Here is a 21,423-nt window from a genome sequence, read left to right as displayed (position 1 = left end):
ATTGTTCTGATATCACTCAGCTATGTGAAAGTGAACTGTAAATAATCAAGTCTATATCAGACAGACCAGTGATTGTAAGCAACGAGCCCAATGCAGGTATGACACTCTACAAAGTCACGAAGACAGACAACCACAAGATTGCCTGATACAACCAGCACATATTGCAAGGGATCTTTTGGAATCCGGGTTGCCATTGAGATTGTAGACTTCTATTTGTCTACCAAAGCAACATTCACATTTTATTCCTCATGCTCATCCTTCCATCTTCAGAAACAACAAAAAACACAATCTTTCTTTCTCACTTTATCATTGTTTCAAGTAACAGTTACCAGTATCTGGTTACCATGGTTACGGGGTAAGAATAACAGAACATTGACTATTTCTTCCCCTGTCACTCACACACCTGAAGACGTAGACACATATAATACAATGTTGATAAAACAAACATTATCCTGGGATCAGTCATACTAATATCATCACATCAGACTGTTTCTTCTTGTAGTGACAGACATATTGGAGTACAGTTCTTCTTGTAACATCAAACATTTTAGGAGCTTGTATTTCTTCTTGTAAAGACCAAGGGCTTCCAGTACATGAACACCTAGTTGAGCACTGACAAGCAGATGATGTCATATTACTTCACATCAAAAGCATGGATAAATAAATTCAACAACAACCTTTAAATATAAACATGAATGTATGTAAATCTTGAGTATAAAAATTGTAATAGGGAGGTGTTGGGCCATGAGGGTTAAGGTGGTACGAACTGAGAGAGTTTGCTGGGATAACCCTGTGTCCTCGACAAAAACAGCTAAAAAATGTTGCTTATTGTTTACATGACCTACAAAGTATCGCACACTACATTGTTAATTATCAGCAAGAAAGACTGGACAGTGTTGATGTTCAGTGACATCTCGAGGTGTATGTAATGAATTGATTGACCAATTTCCCCTTTCACCTACACATTTAAACTCAAAATGATGAAAATATACAGCTAAAAGTAATAAACTTATTTATACTTATTTGGCCTTTCTTTAAAACGACTTTCATCCGTGACATGTCAAGAAATATCAGACATTTGTGACTACTTTGTTCTTCTTTTTGAAAGCTTATATGTATATGTTGTCAAGAAAGCAGTGTTTGTTAATCTTGTCTTGTTAATCTTGCCTTGTCCATCTTGCGGTGTTATGTGTGGTGTTCAAGTACATGGTGTAGACTGCATGTGGCACTATCAAACCATTGTGTTTTTTTCTGATTCATATTCCTTTCATAATATTCACCCTTTTGGGGTCTAAGAAACCTGCAGTGAATCATAGGACATTTTATAGTTCCATCAAAGAGTACTTGAAGGAATTATATTGTATGTGACACAATAAGAAGTCATGTAAACAACGGTCTGTATGGTCAAACATGGTCAAAACAAAATTGTTGTGGTAATTTATGCTGAAACTTGATACCAGTCTTAATCCAAACAGACTTTCTTCAATTATTTGTAGTTATAATTACTATGTAATTACTTACGGACATGCTTTGTATTCTGATTCATTACAGCCTTGATATAAAAATCAGCTGCCTCAAGAACTAACATGAAAATATCATGACAGAAACACAACTACTCCTAAAGATAGCTCAACAGTCGGTTTATAAAAAATACTCTAACAAAACTAAAAGCCTAAAAACATCACAACACACTGTCAAAACACATAAAATCAATACATAAAAGAAACTCTACAAAATAAACCCAGATTCATAACAAGTGTAAAGTGGACTTCTCTGCACTTAATGTATCCTAATTCTCGTAGCCTCCATGTTAGAACAGCACTGCTTGAAAACATCCATCAAACTTGAAATGTAACAGCATCCATCGCACTGAACATTGGTTAGAAAACTGAATACACTGAAGGTAGAGAAATATGGACACATGTAGTTTGGATTCTTGTTCTTATTTGTATTCTGTCACTGCTTTCAGACATTCTATATTAATTGCATCTGAAAAGTTCTCGTTTTATCAACTAATGCTTCATCATTACATCCATATCATAGAAAGGTCACAACATAATTTTTTAAGTAACATTTCTTTTAAACAAACATTCTTATATTAAACATTCCTAAAATGTCCCTATCAGAATTTGATATGGTCGGTTCCAGAGGCAATCTTTCTTGATTATGTTCAGAATGCTTACATAGACAGCAGCCTCTGTAGTGAGTGAGTGAGTTATTATTTTAAGTCACATGGTCAGTACAGTATTTCATTAATATCATGACATCTAAATCTAGTCAACATTGTTCACATTCTGGCCCAGGAACCCAGATTATGTACTTACCCTTAGTGAATCACCCAATATTGCTGGTCCCCTATCCCTTGCCATAGGAAGGGAATTGTCATGACAACAGTCTCCTGCATGGACCACAATGTTTTCACTTTTAATATACACTGTACTAGTGGTTTGTTATCTGTGATTACAGGAGATGTATGTTGTCTAAAACCAAACTCCACCAGCCTTTCAAGTGACTGACGTTATGAACACAATAAAATATGTCTAGTATGATAACAGGTTTCAACCTACTCTACAATCACAATCAACTAATCAAGCATTGCACCACACATTCTTACAGCCTAGTGGGGATCAGTTCTATCATTAGGAATTCCCATTAGGAATTTAAACAAATGCTTTGTAGCATTCAGACACTCATAGAGCTCACCTTTAAGCAAGAATTATTATGCACCGGTTTAGTGAACAAAATAGGGACATATTGACACAAATTGTGTTTGAAAACAAAATCATTCCAAATAACAATGGTCAGATGGTAAACAGATGTTTTGGTCTCAGTAGGGCTGTTTATAAAGACTACCTGACAAGAAGTCCAAAGGTAGAGGGTGTATTAAGGTGAGGGCACCTAATAATGCAAATACAGTAAAACTAGACAACAGGTCTGTCAATCAATCAACATAACTCTTAAAATATTTTTGTCTGAACAACATAATCCTTTTAACAGATCTATTGGGGCATTTACTTTTCTTCTGATATCAACCAATAATTCAAATTCCCTGCCTCACTGAAACTTGGAGTTATATTCAGTCCATAAAATTATATTTAGTCCTTTCCCCCCACAAATGTTTGAGAAACACAGAAAGACCAGGAAATATTCTTACTATATTAATGAAGCCACTACGAAATACACTTTACATCTCTTTGAAAGAGACTCACAACATACATATTGTCCACAATAACATAATGAAAAACCCAGGTAACACCTTCACTCATGTCATTAATAATCCAGCACAAAAATATCTCCATGCTATTGAGATAAATACCCTGCACCTGTCCACTAATGTCACTCACATAAAATATGCATGACTAAATATAGCCATCCAATCAAATGACACTGAAAAAGTAAAGTTATTTATCAAATGGTCCATGTGCGGAATATGCTCGTCAGAAAGCGCACATTAAATGTCCATGTCATCTCATCAAACATTGATGTCATTTCCTAAACAAAGCTACCATAATGATTGGATCAGGGGTATCTATCATAACAGGAAGTAGACATTATATGCTGGATAATGTAGACTGCCGCATACCTTGGCAAGTCATGTGTAGAACACAAATGAATGGGTAATATACTTGCAGCAGAGGAAAGGCAGGAAGCAGATTTGGTCAAATCAATTGCACTTGCATATCACAGCAGTAAAGGGTATATGGTATGACATGTTTCATATGTGTTGCCACGGTTACACACTGCATGCTTGTTATCAGCTGACAACACAACAACTGCAAATAGTGAACAATGACACACAGTGAGACTTTTAACTTAACAAATTGTGGCAAGCAAGTGCATGTTGTTTAACGCCAGAATCAGTAACACTCTGGCTAAATCAAAGAGAACATCAAGTTCAGGTCAGACAAATTCGTGATTGAAAATATAAGCAATGAAATCCTGATCCCCATATTTCATTGCTCTTGTAACAATTAAGGGTAGAGAGTGTTTTATATTTCCAAAAATTTGTAAATGCTATCTGCAACTAAATACAAGATAAAATTAAATTGTATACATTTATATAAAAGTTAAGGACCATGCATTTTGTTCAGATCATTACAGTAAATCTCTCATGATATAATAGATAAACCTTAGTTGCATTTTCAAAAGTTGGATGTTCTTTAACATCTTTTGAGTGGTCTATTTTGAAAAGTCAGAATCTCAGGTATCAAATATCTAAAAAGGTATCTTTCCAATTAAAAGTCACATGCAACGTAAAACACAATTAAATACTCTACTTGTTACATTAAAAAATGTTGATTGTGATAAGCAGACTCTGTCATAAAGAAAACCCAATGTCTGGTTTATTGACACCTATATGTCTGCCTGCCTATCTGCTAATGACAATTTGCAATGTAAACTTCAATCATTGACCACGTGCAATTTGAAATTAACACTTTCAGGCTTATAAGCCACAAAGAAAGAGATGGCTAAGCGAATCCGCAAAGGAACTTATGGCCAATGAAAAAGCTTTGCTACACTTGAGAGCACATCCACCAACTCTGACTGGGTTTGGTATAGCGGCTCCTTTTGAAGGAGGTAACCCAAGTACAAAATATTGTACTTTTGATTTGCAACTATATGCTTCTAATTTTTTTTTTCACGATCACCACTACATTTTATATATCACGAACAAGTGTTAACTGTGTTTCAATTATCTTTGATTTTTTGTTGAGCATGTCACCTTTAATCAATGTCTACAATACTAAAAACAAAACAATAACTCAGTTATATTTACAACATGTTTAGAACATCAGATACAAAAATAAAAATTTTGAACTAAAATCAAAACGAAAACAGGAATAAATGAGAGTTGAAGCAGCCATCATCCATGTTGCCATATTCGAGACAACACAGAGACCTTATTAAGTCTTGCTGATTGAAATCATCTGGGGATTATGAAATAAAAAGGTATTGAGTTTTTAATGGATTAAGAATCTCTTAGATAGAGATCTGGTTTAGGTGCATGAAATAACTTGACAATATCAAACATACTTGGTATACCGCATCATTGACTAGGTCAAGTTATGATTGTAATACCATCCTCACATCTAATATGAATCAACAAATATCTACAGCGTGTACCTCCAAGTTTTGATATCCTCCATAAATAGTAGTCAGGGCAATAGGACATTTCATCCCCACCCTAAACACTTTATACCAGACCTGGGATATATGAAGCCAGGATTTTCCAGGATTTATGCAGGATTCCAAATTAATCACCAACTAATATTACAACTGACACATGTTGGCATAATACTATTTTCTTACTTCTCATGGAATATTGGTATTGAATTCAATGGAATAGTGTGAAATATGGTTAAATCCTAATAGTCTTGGTCCAGTCATTAGTCGAATACTGTCAGATCAGCCAAGCCACATGCAACCATATCATTCCAAAGTAGGGGATATTCCATTTTGCAAGCAGACTACTAGCCAGACCCAATGCATGTGACAAAAAGTAATATATATCCATACAGATGAAACATTTCCAAAGGAATAAATTGTCACATTTTCCCTTATTTCCTGTTTCCTCCTGGGCTTCATCATTTCCCTTTTATCAGTGTTCTCAATCCAATATCCCGTACATGTTTTGAATGGTTCATATCAAAATTAACTGGGTTATAATTTACTCCATTTGAGCATGTCTACATATATCTGCAACTGAAATATGAACAGTATCACTGAAATACCACTACCATGCTGTACACAGTGTAAGTCACACTAAGTGAGTGAACGAGAGAGTGAGTTGAGTTTTGCACAGCATTCAGCAATTTTCTAGCTATATGAAAGCGGTCTGGACCAGACAATCTAGTGATCAACAACATGAACATCAATGGGGAACTGACATTGGGGAATTGGGAACCAATGACATGTGTCAAACAGGTCAGCAAACCTGACCACCCAATCCTGTTAGTCGCCTCTTATGACAAACATAGTCGCCTTTTATGGCACGCATGGGTTGCTGAAGGCCTATTCTACCCTGGTCCTTCACGGCTCCCACACTGTGCAAGTACCACTGTGTAAACTGCACTATGTAAGCCCTACTGTGTAAGCCACAATGTGTAAGCCACAATATGTAAGCTACATTATGAAAGCCACACTGTGTAAGCCACACGATGTAAGTCACACTGTGTAAGCCACACTGTGTAACCCCTACTGTGTAACCCCTACTGTGTAACCCCTACTGTGTAAGCCACACTGTGTAAGCCACACTGTGTAAGCCACACTGTGTAAGCCACACGATGTAAGCCACACTGTGTAAGCCACACGATGTAAGCCACACTGTGTAACCCCTACTGTGTAAGCCACATGATGAAAGCCACTCTGTATAAGCTTCTCTGTGTAAGTCACACTGTGAGAGCCACACTGTAAGCCTTGAACTGCTCTGATACACACTGTGTAACCCCTACTGTGTAAGCCACACGATGAAAGCCACTCTGTATAAGCTTCTCTGTGTAAGTCACACTATGAGAGCCACACTGTAAGCCTTGAACTGCTCTGACACAACACTACATGCTTGTGGCAGACACAAAAACACTGGCATCTGAACCAGCTGAAAATTCCCTTTGAGAGTTACATGATTATAAATGTTCACAATACATATTATCATGATGAGTGAATAATATAATGACTGAGAACATATCGAACTGAAAATGATTCATATGAAAAAACTGTCACAAGATGATTCTCATGCATGTTACCATGCCAACAGTAATCATGTAAGTTTAACTGTACACACGTCCTAGATACAATTATTTATCAATGGATTAAATCTGTTACCATGGTTACAGCTAGCATGCAATTGACATTGTAGCTGTTACTATGTTAATAAATGGCATCATGCATAAACTAAGGTATCAAGTCACATACCTGTGATACCTTAGCTGTTGCCATGGTTACAAAATACCTCAACACTACCAAGCCTGACCACAAATGAGTCTTATGTAACTACCCACATACAGTGATCAACAAGATAAACATACATCCTCATAGCAACATGCCTAATGGACTATTTACAAATAACAAATGACAGACAATGCAATGAGATATGTGACAATATCAGCATTAGTAACCATTTTCTGAACACTATAATAGTTTCTTCACTCTGTGAAGAAGAACTTCCTGTTGCCATGGTTACATTGCTTGTATAACCTGTGACAGCACAGTGTCTAATCACGTCAGCTGATGTGCATAACAAATCAACAATGAGAGAATCCATTAAGGCTTGAAACACTGCACTATCGACTATCCATGACTTTAACAATATAACTTGGTCTGATGCTAATGATTCTCCTAATTCTGGTGTCATGATGTTATATCCAGATATATCTCACACGAGCAGATATACAACATATGTACTCCTGTCTTTTCCATCAGATATCTGTGTGATGTTTAATGGTGACAACCTGACGAGGTGTAGATATGGGAGTTATCCCAGGCTGTGATGCCATTTTAGGTGAAGATGCAGAGTTATCCTCCCTGCCTATGACACAGACAAACGGTCCTCTGCCTGTTGACTCCGCTGTACTGCCAACTTCATGATATCAGCTGCCAGCTCTTCCACAGTTGTGTACCGAACCTTATCGAAACTGAAGATATCACAGATGAATCCAAGAATAAGTTCCTGGAAGGAAAATGATGACAATTGAAAGTACCAGTACTTGTCATCTGGTCATCAGTATTTACAACATAACATACACATCATGTGCATTCAGGATACGATAAATATAGATGTAGGGGCGATGTGTTTCATCAATATGTACTCATGGAAACAAATAAGGGAACATCTGTGAGTTCAAGTGTTGCTTTATTCTTTTCCAGGTTCTTCACAAGGTTTGCTCACTGTGAGTGAAATTCTGGAAAATGATAAAGGAATACTTGTACCTTCATGTGTTCCCTTATTTGTTTACATGAGTATATATTAGACTTCCAGGAAAGGGGTTTATACCCTTGTTTGGAATGAAACAAAGGCCTTATTGTGACAAGTCACAGCAGTATCCACTAGGCTACCAAACAGCTACTGTTATATGCTGCAATCAACGATATTTTGGCAATAAAATGATGGTTGTGTAAATACAGTCGAACCCCGTTTACCCGGACCCCACATATCCGGAAACCCCGCCTTCCAGACGATTTTTATGTGAAACGAAACTTACATTCATTAAATGTACTTGCTTAACTGGACCCCGCACTTCCGGACGGCGAATTTTCAAACCATTAACATACATTTCCATTGAAAAATTATCCAGTTATCCAGACGGAGAGATCTGTGCAACGTGCATGTGTATGTGTCACGTCAATAACGTTTACCACACGACTATGTGATTTCTTAATCTATCACAAAGGCATTTGGTGTGAATTGATTAATCAGCCATCAAAACACTAGTGACGCGCGTCACTCGGCTTGTTCATTAGGATTTGGCACATGTGAGAACATCTCATCAGTAACGAAAACACATGTTAAGTAGGATTAAGGGAAACTACACTGTAATTCTACTGTATATAAAACTTATAAATCGACCCCTGATATCGGTCACGATACAAGTTAAAAATAGCCTGCCACATGATCAAGTCATGTGATCCCATCTGGAAGTTTACTTTCTGCAGACACCATAAATTCGATACAATGTTGTATGTTTTTAGGGCATTTAAAATTAACAAAAGAATATGCAATTGGCAAAATAGAAACTTTTTGCCATCAATTTTTGTTTTTCATCTAACTTACCATCTGAAGCTCCACATGCTACACGATTACGTCCCAGACATCTTGACAAATGGTAACCTACGTTCTACCTCCATGTATTATCGGTACACTTATATGTTATGATGATTCACTGCTATTACTACTGACTGTTGATTTATTGATAGACGTAGGTGAATATTTTTTGCTTTCACCTAATTTTCACGTTTTGGATGTTTGATCCAGTTAACCGGACATCTCGCTATCCGGACGATTTTGCGAGTGAAACCAAAACGTCCAGGTAAACGGGGTTCGACTGTATATAAGTTTGGACTAGAGAATCTCATAATTGACAAAATCAGCAATATTCCAGCTATATAAAATCAGTTAATAAATACGTCATTTTTCCCCAAGCTATCTGGTGATCGACAGGATATCAGGTGGACAGACACAGTAATTTGGTCACTGTCCCCTGAATTCAATCTCGCAGTATCAGTCAGTCAAGTCACTCACACACAGAGCTATAACAGTGCTCATTTGGTGGTGTTTAACAGTAACTTGCTTCAACATCAAAGAGATACAGTGAAGTGAGTACATCTGCCTTAATGCAGCAAGGAACAGATTTCAGTCCTGTCACAGCAGCACAGAGAGAGTAAGTGTGGTTTATGCTGTTTTATCAATAATCCATCAATATCATGGTGGGTGCACACCATAAATGGCCTTCAAACACTGTACCCACATGGGCAACTGAACCTGGGATATTAGAGTGATGAGCGAACACTTTAACCACTAGGCTACCCAACCTCTCATGGCTGCCCACATACAGTGACAGGCAGGACTGTAGCACTCATGAACTGAACAGATCAATATCAGGATATTTTTGAGATACATAATGAGACAATCATGTCAGAATTCAGTATGATGAAACCATGCAACACATTATTCAATGTCTAAGACAATACATGTGAATCTTACCCTGAAAAAATTGCACATGTGTTTGAGATCCGACTCGGGTCCTAGGAAACCCCATGCTAACACAGGACTAACGTGTTCCGTTACTCCATAGAAATGAGATATAAAACCATCAGAAAACTGTAATTACAAGAACACAACATGATTAAGGTGCAATTTCCCCCTTCACAAAAGAACTATGTCACTTAAAATGGTCGAAGCATTTGCTATCTAATGCATAAACATGATCAACAGAATCATAATATAACATTGTGTAAATGACTATAGCACTAGCTGCACTATAACACTGACAAAATATTAAACATTATATCTAAAGAGCATTTTCATGCTTCTATAATCATCATCAGTCTCCACTACAGTGCACAGACCACAGACCACAAATCAGGTGAAGTTAAGTACTCTTTGAACTTTGACACAATGAGTACACAAGTCATGTGGCAGGCTGACACAACTGTTGAATGTCAACACTCCAAAGGGTCAGAACAAGCAGAATGACAAAGCAAATTTAACAGTAAGTCTGACAATGCTTACAATAATGAATAAATGCCCAACAGTGAGCAGATCCTGGCATGGCTAAGGGACATAACTCTGTATAGATACAGGTCTTCATGTACTCACCTTCAACATTCTTCTCTTGGCTTTCAACACAGACCAGACAGCAGTGGCTAAAGCCTGAAATAGACAATCAAGGGCACATAACTCCAACAACACATGAGGCCAGAACCTTGTTTTCAACATGATAAATTGAAATATAATATATCAAGTATGTAGTCAGTGAATGTTGGCAAAAACTGAAGGTGCAAACACAGCAATATCCCAGCTAAATCATTCAGGTTTCTAAATTATTCAACCTTGGCCAACGTCAGTGATCACTTCCTTACAATCTCCATTTATCCATGGTCTTAATTATTTCAAAGAGTGACATTACATCATAAAGACAGTTTTACCCTCTTGCCTCTTTTTTATTAATACAAATGATTTAACTTACATATACTGAGGGAAGAAAATAAGGGATCACATGAAAACACAAGTGTTCCTTTACTTCTTTCCAAGGTTTGTCCACATTTCGTATTGCATAGCTTGTGAATAAAAAAAAGTAAAGAAACACTTGTGCTTTCATGTGATCCCTCATTTTCTTCCCTCAGCATATTAATGATATGGACAATCTATCTGTAGATAACACTTACAGTTTCCTTAAACCCATTAGACAACCATCGATTCTGTACAACAGCTACTACTGAAGCTGGTGGATTGTCTAAATCATCGAAGGCATCCATCATTATAAACTCTAACACAATGTCATAAAACGACATGGTCTTCACCTGAAATTGGAAAAAAATGATACATCACACAAAGGAGAACCAAGAGCAATCAATCTGAGCACAGAAGTATAGTAGTCCGGTGGAAATATGTGGTGAGGGTAATTTTCTGATCGGCATTACAGAAGTTGGTGGGTCAATAACGAAGCATGCAACTTTATGAGTGACAATTTCTTGCATATTTCAAAGAAAATGTTTTTATCCTTAAAGTCACAAGTTTCATTACTACATGGTGGGGAGCGAGTAGGTATGTTTCACTAGCCACTAGGCTATCCCAGCACAGAATTGAAGGGCTGATTGTTCCTAGTGCCCTGTCCCCTAGCAATATGAAACTTGCTCATGTGAAACGAGATCATATGATTAATATCTATCAGTACTGATTTGCATGTAGATTTACTCCTGGCTTTCATTTGTACATTGCTACAATGAGCAGACTAACTACTGGCTTGCCGTTTTAAGTGCATTTCTGATGTCCTGCTTCGTGATATTACTAGAATATTGCTAAAAGTGGTGTGAAACTAAACTCACCCACTCACTTTTTAAGTGCTCACCTTTCAATGCCAGAAAACACATGCACACATGCCAGTCAACTTATCCCTCAATCACTCACACTCATGCAAGAACTCACCCCTCTGCCTTTAAGCTCTTCCTCAATCTTGTCCCAGCTGTCCATGATCTCCACGAAGGACACCATCTTGTCATAAGCGACATAAAACTCCTCAGGGTCCTGCAGTACAATACAAATCAGAGTCTAATATGAGTATCACCACCCTGAAGGATGGCAGATGAGAAAACTTGAGTCCTGGGCTTAAGAACCCTTTCTGGACTATCTCCTTTCATACTTTATTTTCCATCATTGTCTCTTAAATTATTTCACTCTCCGCAAAATTACAACTGTAGGTCAGAAGACTGTAAATCACAACCAGTAAATCCAGTGACCATATTAGGACCAATGTTTCACCATGTTAAGGTATGTAATACACAATCACTTAAATTATCAAGTCTGACAACCCAGTCCTACTGGGGTCTCTTGTAACCAAGATTCCAGAAGCCCTATATGATGCATTGTTTAAAGTTTGAGACAGATTGATTGATAAATTGATGATAAATGGCATGCAATCCACCAGGTAACCACAACTGTTCTGTTAAGACAAGACTTTGTTGTTGCTGACTATTTCTATCATGGATTCTCCTGGTTATTTCAGGAAAGTTATCTACTCAAAATATACAAACACAAACAAATGCATTCCTGATTTTAGGAAGACAATTTCACCCAAAGCACAGTCGGAACTCTCTAGATGCAGACAAGATCTGACCACCCAGCTGCTCGACTATCATCTAGATGTGACCTTCACCTTATCAGCCTGCACAAGCATGTCCCCAATAAGCCTTCTGCCCGTCACCCGCCACCATTCGCGCTTCTCACCATCTTTGAAGATATGCTGGAAAACAAAATATCATTATCTTAATCACTTAAGTCTATATATTTCTAAATACTCTTTTCATTACAGACTCTGAAGAGGTAAAGATTCGTATAACAATGACTGTTCAATGGTCCGCTTTTCTTTTGACCTGCAATTACAGACAAATGACTTGGTGAAATAAGTTGTGAGACTTAACTTTCTAACACACATCTTGGGCAATCCTGGGTAATAATATGAGATTGTGAGTCTTGAGCAGGATATCTAGGCTGGAGAAGGGGCGTAATATACATCTTCATTACCATATATCATCATATAAACCTGATCAGGCTGGTCATTTCAGATTCAAAAGTGAACATAGTGTTGAAAAGATATGTCACATTTGTCAGATAATCTGCAACATATTGAAAACTCTAATGACTTTTGATGCAAAGTATGTATTATGAGGCACAAGCTCTAGTGGTTAATTTAAACAGATTTGTGACTCCCATATTAAAAAATGGCTGCCACCACTGCAAAAGATTAAATTTGTCAGAGTGGGACAAAACAATCGTTTTCAACTACACAAAATATGACACAAGATATACATATCAGTATAGTGGTCCCATGTGATAAATTAACACTATATTAGATAACACTGACAGTGAATTTGTTAATATCTGGGGTGTATACATAACCTTGGTCTGTGCTGTGATATATGTTGCCATATTGTCATTGATATACTGCCCTCCTCAGACTTTCACACTGCCCTTCATTTCAACAAAATAGTACAATACATAAGCTTATCCCATACTGATGGTACAGAGCCTCGTCAACATTTTCTGTGAATCTGTACACAAGGTAACTTAACCAAGGGAGGTAACTGTGACAAATAGTAGTGCATACCAGAAGTATATTTCACCTACAATAAGCTGCACAAGGAAGATTTTAATTCATTATACTTTAAAACAAACCAACTTAGATTTTCTCAAGATACTGACCATTAGATCCCATCACATACTGCATCACAGCATACGGGTATGGCAATACTAGCACTTAGTGTTAGAAATATACAAACAATACAGTACATACCTCAAATGCTAGCCTGAGGCCAAATAACTTTGCTAGAAATTCAGTATCAGAAAGACATTCTGCCATCTCGGTTCTGGAAGAAGAAAAAAGACATAGTTATACTACACAACAAAAACAAGCCAGGAGTAGCATTCATAATCAACAGCAGGCATGATAGATCCATTCTGTCAGCTGGGTACAGACAAACTCATCAATCTTATTAAAATCAGATTCCAATATCTGACCCATCAACCAACCAATCAGAAAGATGCTTTAGGTGTGTTCTCACAGTGCAGCATGTACTAGTAACTTGTATTGTGCAAGCCAGGAGTAGCATTCATAATCAACAGCAGGCATGATAGATCCATTCTGTCAGCTGGGTACAGACAAACTCATCAATCTTATTAAAATCAGATTCCATTATCTGACCCATCAACCAACCAATCAGAAAGATGCTTTAGGTGTGTTCTCACAGTGCAGCATGTACTAGTAACTTGTATCGTGCAACACAACTGCAATGTGAGAACACCCAAATTGCAACAATTTGAAATCTCATACAGCTAGTTGCAGCTGAATAATTTCTACTTCAAATCACAAGCTCTCAACCAATCCTTTATATCTGTGTCCACTTCAGAGTGATGTTCACTTTGTTTATATTAACAGCATGTTGGAGAAACTTGGATCTTCATGTTCAAGCTCTCAAAGAAGTGAATTATTTGCTCAAACAATATTCATCTTAAGAATTAGTTGCAGAACCACAGCTTGGTAGGATTTCTCTTTTTCTTTTTTAGTAACTACGATATGTAGATTGGCATTAACGCTTGTGTTTCCTCTTCACTTGACAAATCCAAGTTGCTGAGTCATACGTGAGACACACACAAGATACATGACTACATGACTAAATGTACACAAATAACAATATTGCTGTTACTAACGGTTGCACTGTGAGAACACCTCTTTACAAGATCACAAATTATGCAACCATGAATAGGTTAATAGGGAGCGTTCCAAATGAACAATTTCACCCAAGGCTGCACATCTGATTCTGAAAACAATACACCATCTATTCATCACTCCAAAGGGATAAACATTAGAACTGGAAGAAATTTTCTATAGTCTGACAGAAGCACAACACAAGTTCTAAACCTCTCTTAAAACATTCTAAAATTTTGGCCATTTGTACTGTAAGCCCAAGAACGCTTTCTGATAGGCTAATGTCAGCATCTTGCAAGTCATATTTTTTGTAGGTTATTTCACTCGTAAAACGTCATTTTCATTTGACCTGTATTCAGTTCTTCGCACCAAGACAATTTCAGGTAAGTGATACTGAATGAATATTGTCGAGAAACCATGGAAACCAAAATGAAAATATGGTGTAATTTTTGTTCCATGACCTTGAATACCGAGAGGAATGTTTTATTTTCAAGGATAAATTAAATATTGGGGAGTATTTCTTGATGCATGTTACCATGCTCACCTGAGAGATCTGCAGGAGACGTTCCCATACTTGAGCTCGAGTAGACCTGCCTCATATAATGGCAGGTAGCGGAACAGTTCTCGATGTTTCTCAAGGTCAGACAAGTTGGCCATCTGAAAGCAAGCAAAGTCTGTAACAAACTGCCATAAAATCAGGCTCAGTTGAAGAAAAGAACAAAACACCAAGCAGTAACTCTTTCAATAACAACTCTGCACATCAAATCACCTCATAAATATTGGCCACGCTGGATACCGCATCATTAGTTATCCTGAGAATGATATCTCCATTTTATTAAGCTTTATACATAGGAGTCCCTTGTAAAATAGCTTCATTAAGAAGTGAAGTACCCAGTTCAATCCCTCTTTCCACAGACTGCATCACACTAAAGAGAATCATTTGATCAGATAGTCTTTTGAATCAAATTCAAAAGGAATTGCATGTAAAAAGGGGTGATGGGGTAGCCCCTTTGATTTCCCACATGTGTTCATTGTGTGAAGCTCATTTTGGGTGACTCCTGCTGTGATATTGCTGGAATATTGACAAAAGTGGTGTAAATCCATACTCCCTCACTCACTCATCACCATATAGCAAAGTGTATCGTTACTCATACATGACATGTAATTTGACAATACAAAAATGAATAATTTCTGATTAAATGACTAAAAATATAAGATGCTCACATCTGTTGCTGACACGAAAGAGTCTTGATCGCTAGATGACTCATCAAGACTACGCTGCCTCTCCTGGAGACGGTCAATCTCTGCAAAGGCCGACAAGGCAGACTCCAGCGCCACCTGGTCTGCATGGCGTTCACACTGGCGCTCATAGTTGTCCTGCATACGGTACGCCAGGTCCAGGAGGTGCTCCAGACGATGCTGCAGTGCCGCAGTGTCAGGGTCCTGCAAACACCTTCACTAAGTCAGCCAACATACTGGCTTTATGGTCATTTTACACTTATAAAAGTACCAACAAACAACAACACTACTTCCAACAGCCCTGCGTTACAAGCTTCTAACATCTTGCTTAAGCATAATCAACAAATACTAATAACAGTAACACAAGTACTTTTATAGCACCTCATCCACATGACTGAGGGACATGCTCTATGCTCACAGTTCATTAGTAGTCCAGACAATCTAGATGCCAGTGAGGAGCTAGATGGTTAATAGTCACATAACTTATCCCACCATACCTATTTTCTGCTGGGTGAACAGAGGCAATTTTAAATGAACTCACGTGCCTATATCATGTCCTTCCCTGTGGGGCAGGATCGAAACCCTTCAAACTTTCGAGCTGCCAAACAATCTCCATGACCGACATTGCTTAACTTCAGCTGACTAGTGACCTCAGCTTTATATACAGGACCACATACTACTACCCTACACTCTCATCAGTCATATGTTGTAAGATGAGAAGAAGCAAAATGAGATGGGTCTAACATAGTTCTTGTAGTGACTGCACTTATCATGTGTGAAAATGATTGTTTGAACAAGCCCATATACCATCCTGCGTTTAGACACGGATACTATGTTATACTATGACAACCAGTCTGGTAATAGAAGTCAAATCTTTTCATAACTTTTGAAATAACTTCTTACATAACCTTCTAATTGTGGTTGTTCTTTGAGTAGTATCAAGGTTGGAATTGATCTTCAGTAACCCATACCTGTCGTAAGAGGCAGATAACGGGATCAGGGGGGTCAGGCTTGCTCACTTGATTGACACGTCCTTTTGTCCCAATTGCATAGACCACTGCTCATGCTGTTGATCACTGGATTGTCTGATCCAGACTCGATTAATTACTGACCACCACCATATAGACGGAATATTGCTGAGTGCAGCATAAATCTAATCTCACTACTCTCTATGAGCTAAATGTTCATTGCATGTACGTGAGTTTTTTGTATAATCAGTGAAAGCAAATTGACTCGACTGAGAGTTAACTTCCAACATACTGGTATAGCAGGGTATGGCTGGTCATCCACATAGGACAGCTTCATTACAGCATCTTCCCAGTATGCAACAGCATCTCCCAGGTTCTCCATACCTGTATAACATTTACAATGTAACAAAGTTACAAAACAAGGCACAGCTTGTGTGTTAACTTTAACAATTCACTATATGTTTGGCACATCATGGTACCTTGTCCAAAAACCATGTCAAGTATCCCTACCATGTGACACAACATGGCCAACAGACAAAAGTGTCAGAAATTGCATGTATAGTTTCTACTTCGTGGATGTAAAAGTGATTGGCCCAAAAATGGAATGTAAGTGGTTGAAAACATTTAATTTACAAATTTCAGATTAATATTGTGACTAATGAATGAAAATCTTGAGGATTTTTACATTTTCACCTTAAGAAAAAAGACCAGTTGCCCAGTGTGTCAGAAGTCATGTTAAATGATTTCCTTGTTTACATAACATAAAAAATGTTCATCAGACCTATAAACCAAGTAAAATGGAAAGGCCAATTTTTATAACACAGTATGTTTTGACTGTATTTCCAACGAATCATTTTGATGCTGGAATATGCCTCCTGCAAACATAGCATGTGCTAAGCTTTCATCATCCATACAGTGTATCACACATAAGTGTACAGTAATACATAACTGTTTGTCACAATAAAGGTCCTCAACCTATTCACCACCACAGCTGAAATGACTTCTCTAACTTCATCATTGCTATTTTTAGCAACATGGTCAGCAATACCACTCTTAGAATGTTCACAATAGTGAAACAAAATCACAACTGTAAGGTGTAACCTCAGTGGGGCAGCCCATTGGTTAAAGTGTTCACTCATCATGCCAAAGACCCAGGCTTGATTTCCAAAATTGTACAATGTATCATGCTAATTTCTGGTGCCTCTTGCCGTGACATTGCTTGAATATTGATAAAAGCAGAGTAAAACTCACTCACTCAGTCACTTTATAACTACATATTTTCTGAAGGACTAACTACTGGACTCACCGAGCTGACACAGTTGTAGAGGAGACATGTTGTCCGGGTCTACACCGGGGTGTGTGACTGTTGACGATGATGCCCCTCCAAGGCTGGAGAGAGAGCTGGAGAGAGACCTCTGGTGGACGAGAGAGCGCATCGACCCACTTGGACTGACACTATCTCGCAACCTAGAGGGCACATCTGAATAACAATAAAGTACTTACTACAATAAATACAGTCACACGAAGGATGTTGATTCAGTGTGAGCTTGAAAATACAATATCAGCCTAATGTTAAAGTTCTCTTTTCTCTTGCAGATGAACCCTCGGCTTTAATTCCAACATTCAGTACAGTCTGTATTTCACAAACACAGATTTATCTTGTGCCCATGGCAGTCAACTTTGGAATGTACTTTCTTAAATTCCCATCTTCCAAAATTTAGTGGTATTTCAACAATGCAATAATGTTTAGCTACTGGTCCTGTCATCACTGCAATGCATGTCACATCTACTACAGTCATTGCCAAGGTTATCTAATAATGCCGTATTGTTCAAATCAACATGCCAATGTCATTCTAGAGTGAGCCTGTTTTATACTATTTTTTTTTTCACCAAACTACACAGTATATTTTGAAAATTATGTGACTATAACTTACGAGTAATCAAGTATATTCTCTCCATGTGTATTTGGTAACCAGATCGTAATAGAAGGAAGATGTAACAGTAAGAGGGAACCGGAAACTCCTGTCATGGCAACTTCTTCCTGATACACAATACTCTTCTTACTGTATACCATGTCTGATACAGCAGTATTAGAACTCAAACATTTGATATGGAGGATACAAGGAGTGTCCATTTGGATATTGCTGCAATATTTCATAAACTGTTGACAATAGTATTACTGTCTTTTTTCCATACTGCTACAGAGTGGTTACATTATCAATGTCATTTTAAGTTGATTAAACAAAAATACACAGTTAATATTTGTTTGTTTAACTTTGTATTCAGCAATATTCCAACTTTGTGGCAGTGATCACGCCTGGGCCCGACATACATGATGCAGTGATCATGCCTGGGCTCGACACACATGATACAGTGATCAATGCCTGGGCCAGACATGCATGATACAGTGATCATGCCTGGGCCAGACATGCATGGTACAGTGATCAATGCCTGGGCCAGACATACAGTGATCAATGCCTGGGCCAGACATACATGATACAGTGATCATGCCTGGGCCAGACATGCATGATACAGTGATCAATGTCTGGGCCAGACATACAGTGATCAATGCCTGGGCCAGACATACATGATACAGTGATCATGCCTGGGCCAGACATGCATGATACAGTGATCAATGCCTGGGCTAGACATACAGTGATCAATGCCTGGGCCAGACATACATGATACAGTGATCATGCCTGGGCCAGACATGCATGATACAGTGATCAATGCCTGGGCCAGACATGCATGATACAGTGATCAATGCCTGGGCTAGACATGCATGATACAGTGATCATGCCTGGGCCAGACATGCATGGTACAGTGATCAATGCCTGGGCCAGACATACAGTGATCAATGCCTGGGCCAGACATACATCATACAATGATCAATGCCTGGGCCAGACATACATGATACAGTGATCAACAGCATGAGTATCAATGTATGAAACTGAGATATGATGACATACATCATAAATCACTGAGCCTAACCACCATCCTTTTTTAAATTTTCTCTTACAACAAGCATGGAATTTTTAAGTCTAGTTCTAGCCTGGATTTTCACAGGTCATACACTTTTTTAACCTACCCTCCAGGAAAAATATCTCATTACCTCCATAAAGGTAGCAGTATAAGCACACTGATGAAAATCTTGCCATAAGCAGTAGATGTGTATGCGAGACAGCGACTCGTTATGCATACATGTGATTACCTTGAGAAGGAGTTCTGCGTGTCACACAAAAACATGTCTAAAACTAGTTAAAGTGTTATTGATGATAATTATTTAACTGCTTTATTCACAACTTTCAAGTAACAACTGCGCTTGGGGATTTTACAGGACGCTTTAATCCCCCCGCACCATGTTCACAATCACTCGAGTTGGTTCCACAGTGACTCAATTATTTCGGTGAAGCATGTCAGTTAGTACCGCGGATCGCACCCATCTCACTTACAAGAGATGGTAGGCCGTCTCACCTACACATTCTGTCCTTGACTAATAAGTTGAAATGGTCTATGATTTCCCAATAGTCAAAAACTTTTCAGTGTGTATTGTAAACATGGCTATATTAAATTTGCCATAAGAATGTCATCCATGAATGTCTACTTGCTTACTTATCATCACCAAGTCACTTTCAAAGGCATGATGGGTAGTCATGAACATTTTCAAACATTACTATTATGAGAGTAAATTTGTCTGACATTCAATAGAAACAATACGAACAAGAAACTTTGCCATTCCATCCTATCAAGGTGGCGGTGTATTAAGTTACCTCCGTTTGGGGTTGCTGCTTGTTTCCTTATTCGACCATATTTCCTCTGTAATTCAGCCAACCCTTGTTTGTGTTTGTTTCCTTTTTTCTGTGTGGGAGGTCGCCGACCCCTCCTTCGTCGCAGCATTGCAGCTATCAAACCAATCAAAGCAATGCCTAGAGATACACTAAAGGCGGTATACTTGAACTGTCGGGACAGCTGTGGCAGCGCTGGTAACCGTTGCTGAATTTGGGCGAGATTCTTGAACATCTTGGAGAGGATAGTTCTTCTTTCAACCTCAACAAGTCTGAAATGAATTTTTACTGAATAAATTTATGACAATTCCAAATATAAGAACTAACTGTCTACTCAGCTACTGTAATACATAATACAAAATAAAATATCAGACAGGGTTACCAAACATTTGGATCATGTCAATGATTCCATCAGTTTTGATTGATGCTGATACATTTGAACAAAGAAATGAATATTGCATTCTATTACATATAAAATTCACGAATATGTGAACATAAACAGTTTCAATACATTGATACAAAGGTTTCATACAATGGTACACTGACATTACAAATGAAATATTTGTTTTTTAAACCGAAAATGAACAGTAATCACGTTTCTCCCGTTGATTCGATGATAATGACACAAAAACAGAATTATGCCTACCATGATAGATATTTATTGTTGATACCAGCACTGTAATGAAGATCTTAGGTACAACTATTGGCAAGTAGCCTTCAAAACTAACTGTAAGCTAAGACAAGCTGTAACTATGCATGATATCTGTCCCGTTATAAATCACGTTATCTCAGTTCTAGTGAAGCCGCTATGTGCTCTTGACAGAATCATGCCCTTGGGTCGGTATTAGCTTTGCATGGTTCAGTACAGCATAATATTCGTATTTAAACGAACCAGTAAAAAATCCAATGGTTTCAACTTTACATTTCAAACACTTAGAAATTTATGAAATTTAGTCTATTTTATATGTTCGATATCTTTGAATATCTGTCACATTAATTGATGAGTTTGCTTCG

The 21,423-nt window shown here is 37.9% G+C and overlaps 1 protein-coding gene across 1 annotated transcript; it reads right to left on the bottom strand.

Moving 5' to 3' along the window:
* Positions 1–290: 290 nt before the first annotated feature.
* Positions 291–21,265, bottom strand: LOC137273202 (mitoguardin-like). Its single transcript, XM_067805699.1, has 13 exons — positions 21,056–21,265; positions 20,395–20,681; positions 17,931–18,104; positions 16,917–17,008; positions 15,642–15,860; positions 14,962–15,074; positions 13,506–13,578; positions 12,369–12,455; positions 11,642–11,740; positions 10,882–11,016; positions 10,313–10,366; positions 9,698–9,814; positions 291–7,666 (listed from the first exon to the last, which is right to left on the bottom strand). The coding sequence occupies exons 2-13, from the start codon at positions 20,642–20,644 to the stop codon at positions 7,526–7,528; spliced, it is 1,554 nt and encodes a 517-aa protein (XP_067661800.1). The 5' UTR covers positions 20,645–20,681; positions 21,056–21,265; the 3' UTR covers positions 291–7,525.
* Between the last annotated feature and the right edge of the window lie 158 nt (positions 21,266–21,423).

Source organism: Haliotis asinina, chromosome 2, assembly GCF_037392515.1.
Source record: "Haliotis asinina isolate JCU_RB_2024 chromosome 2, JCU_Hal_asi_v2, whole genome shotgun sequence".
Classification (NCBI taxonomy): Eukaryota; Metazoa; Mollusca; class Gastropoda; order Lepetellida; family Haliotidae; genus Haliotis; species Haliotis asinina.
The sequence above is the reverse complement of the archived record's forward strand: the minus strand, read 5'-3'. Positions and strand labels throughout refer to the sequence as shown.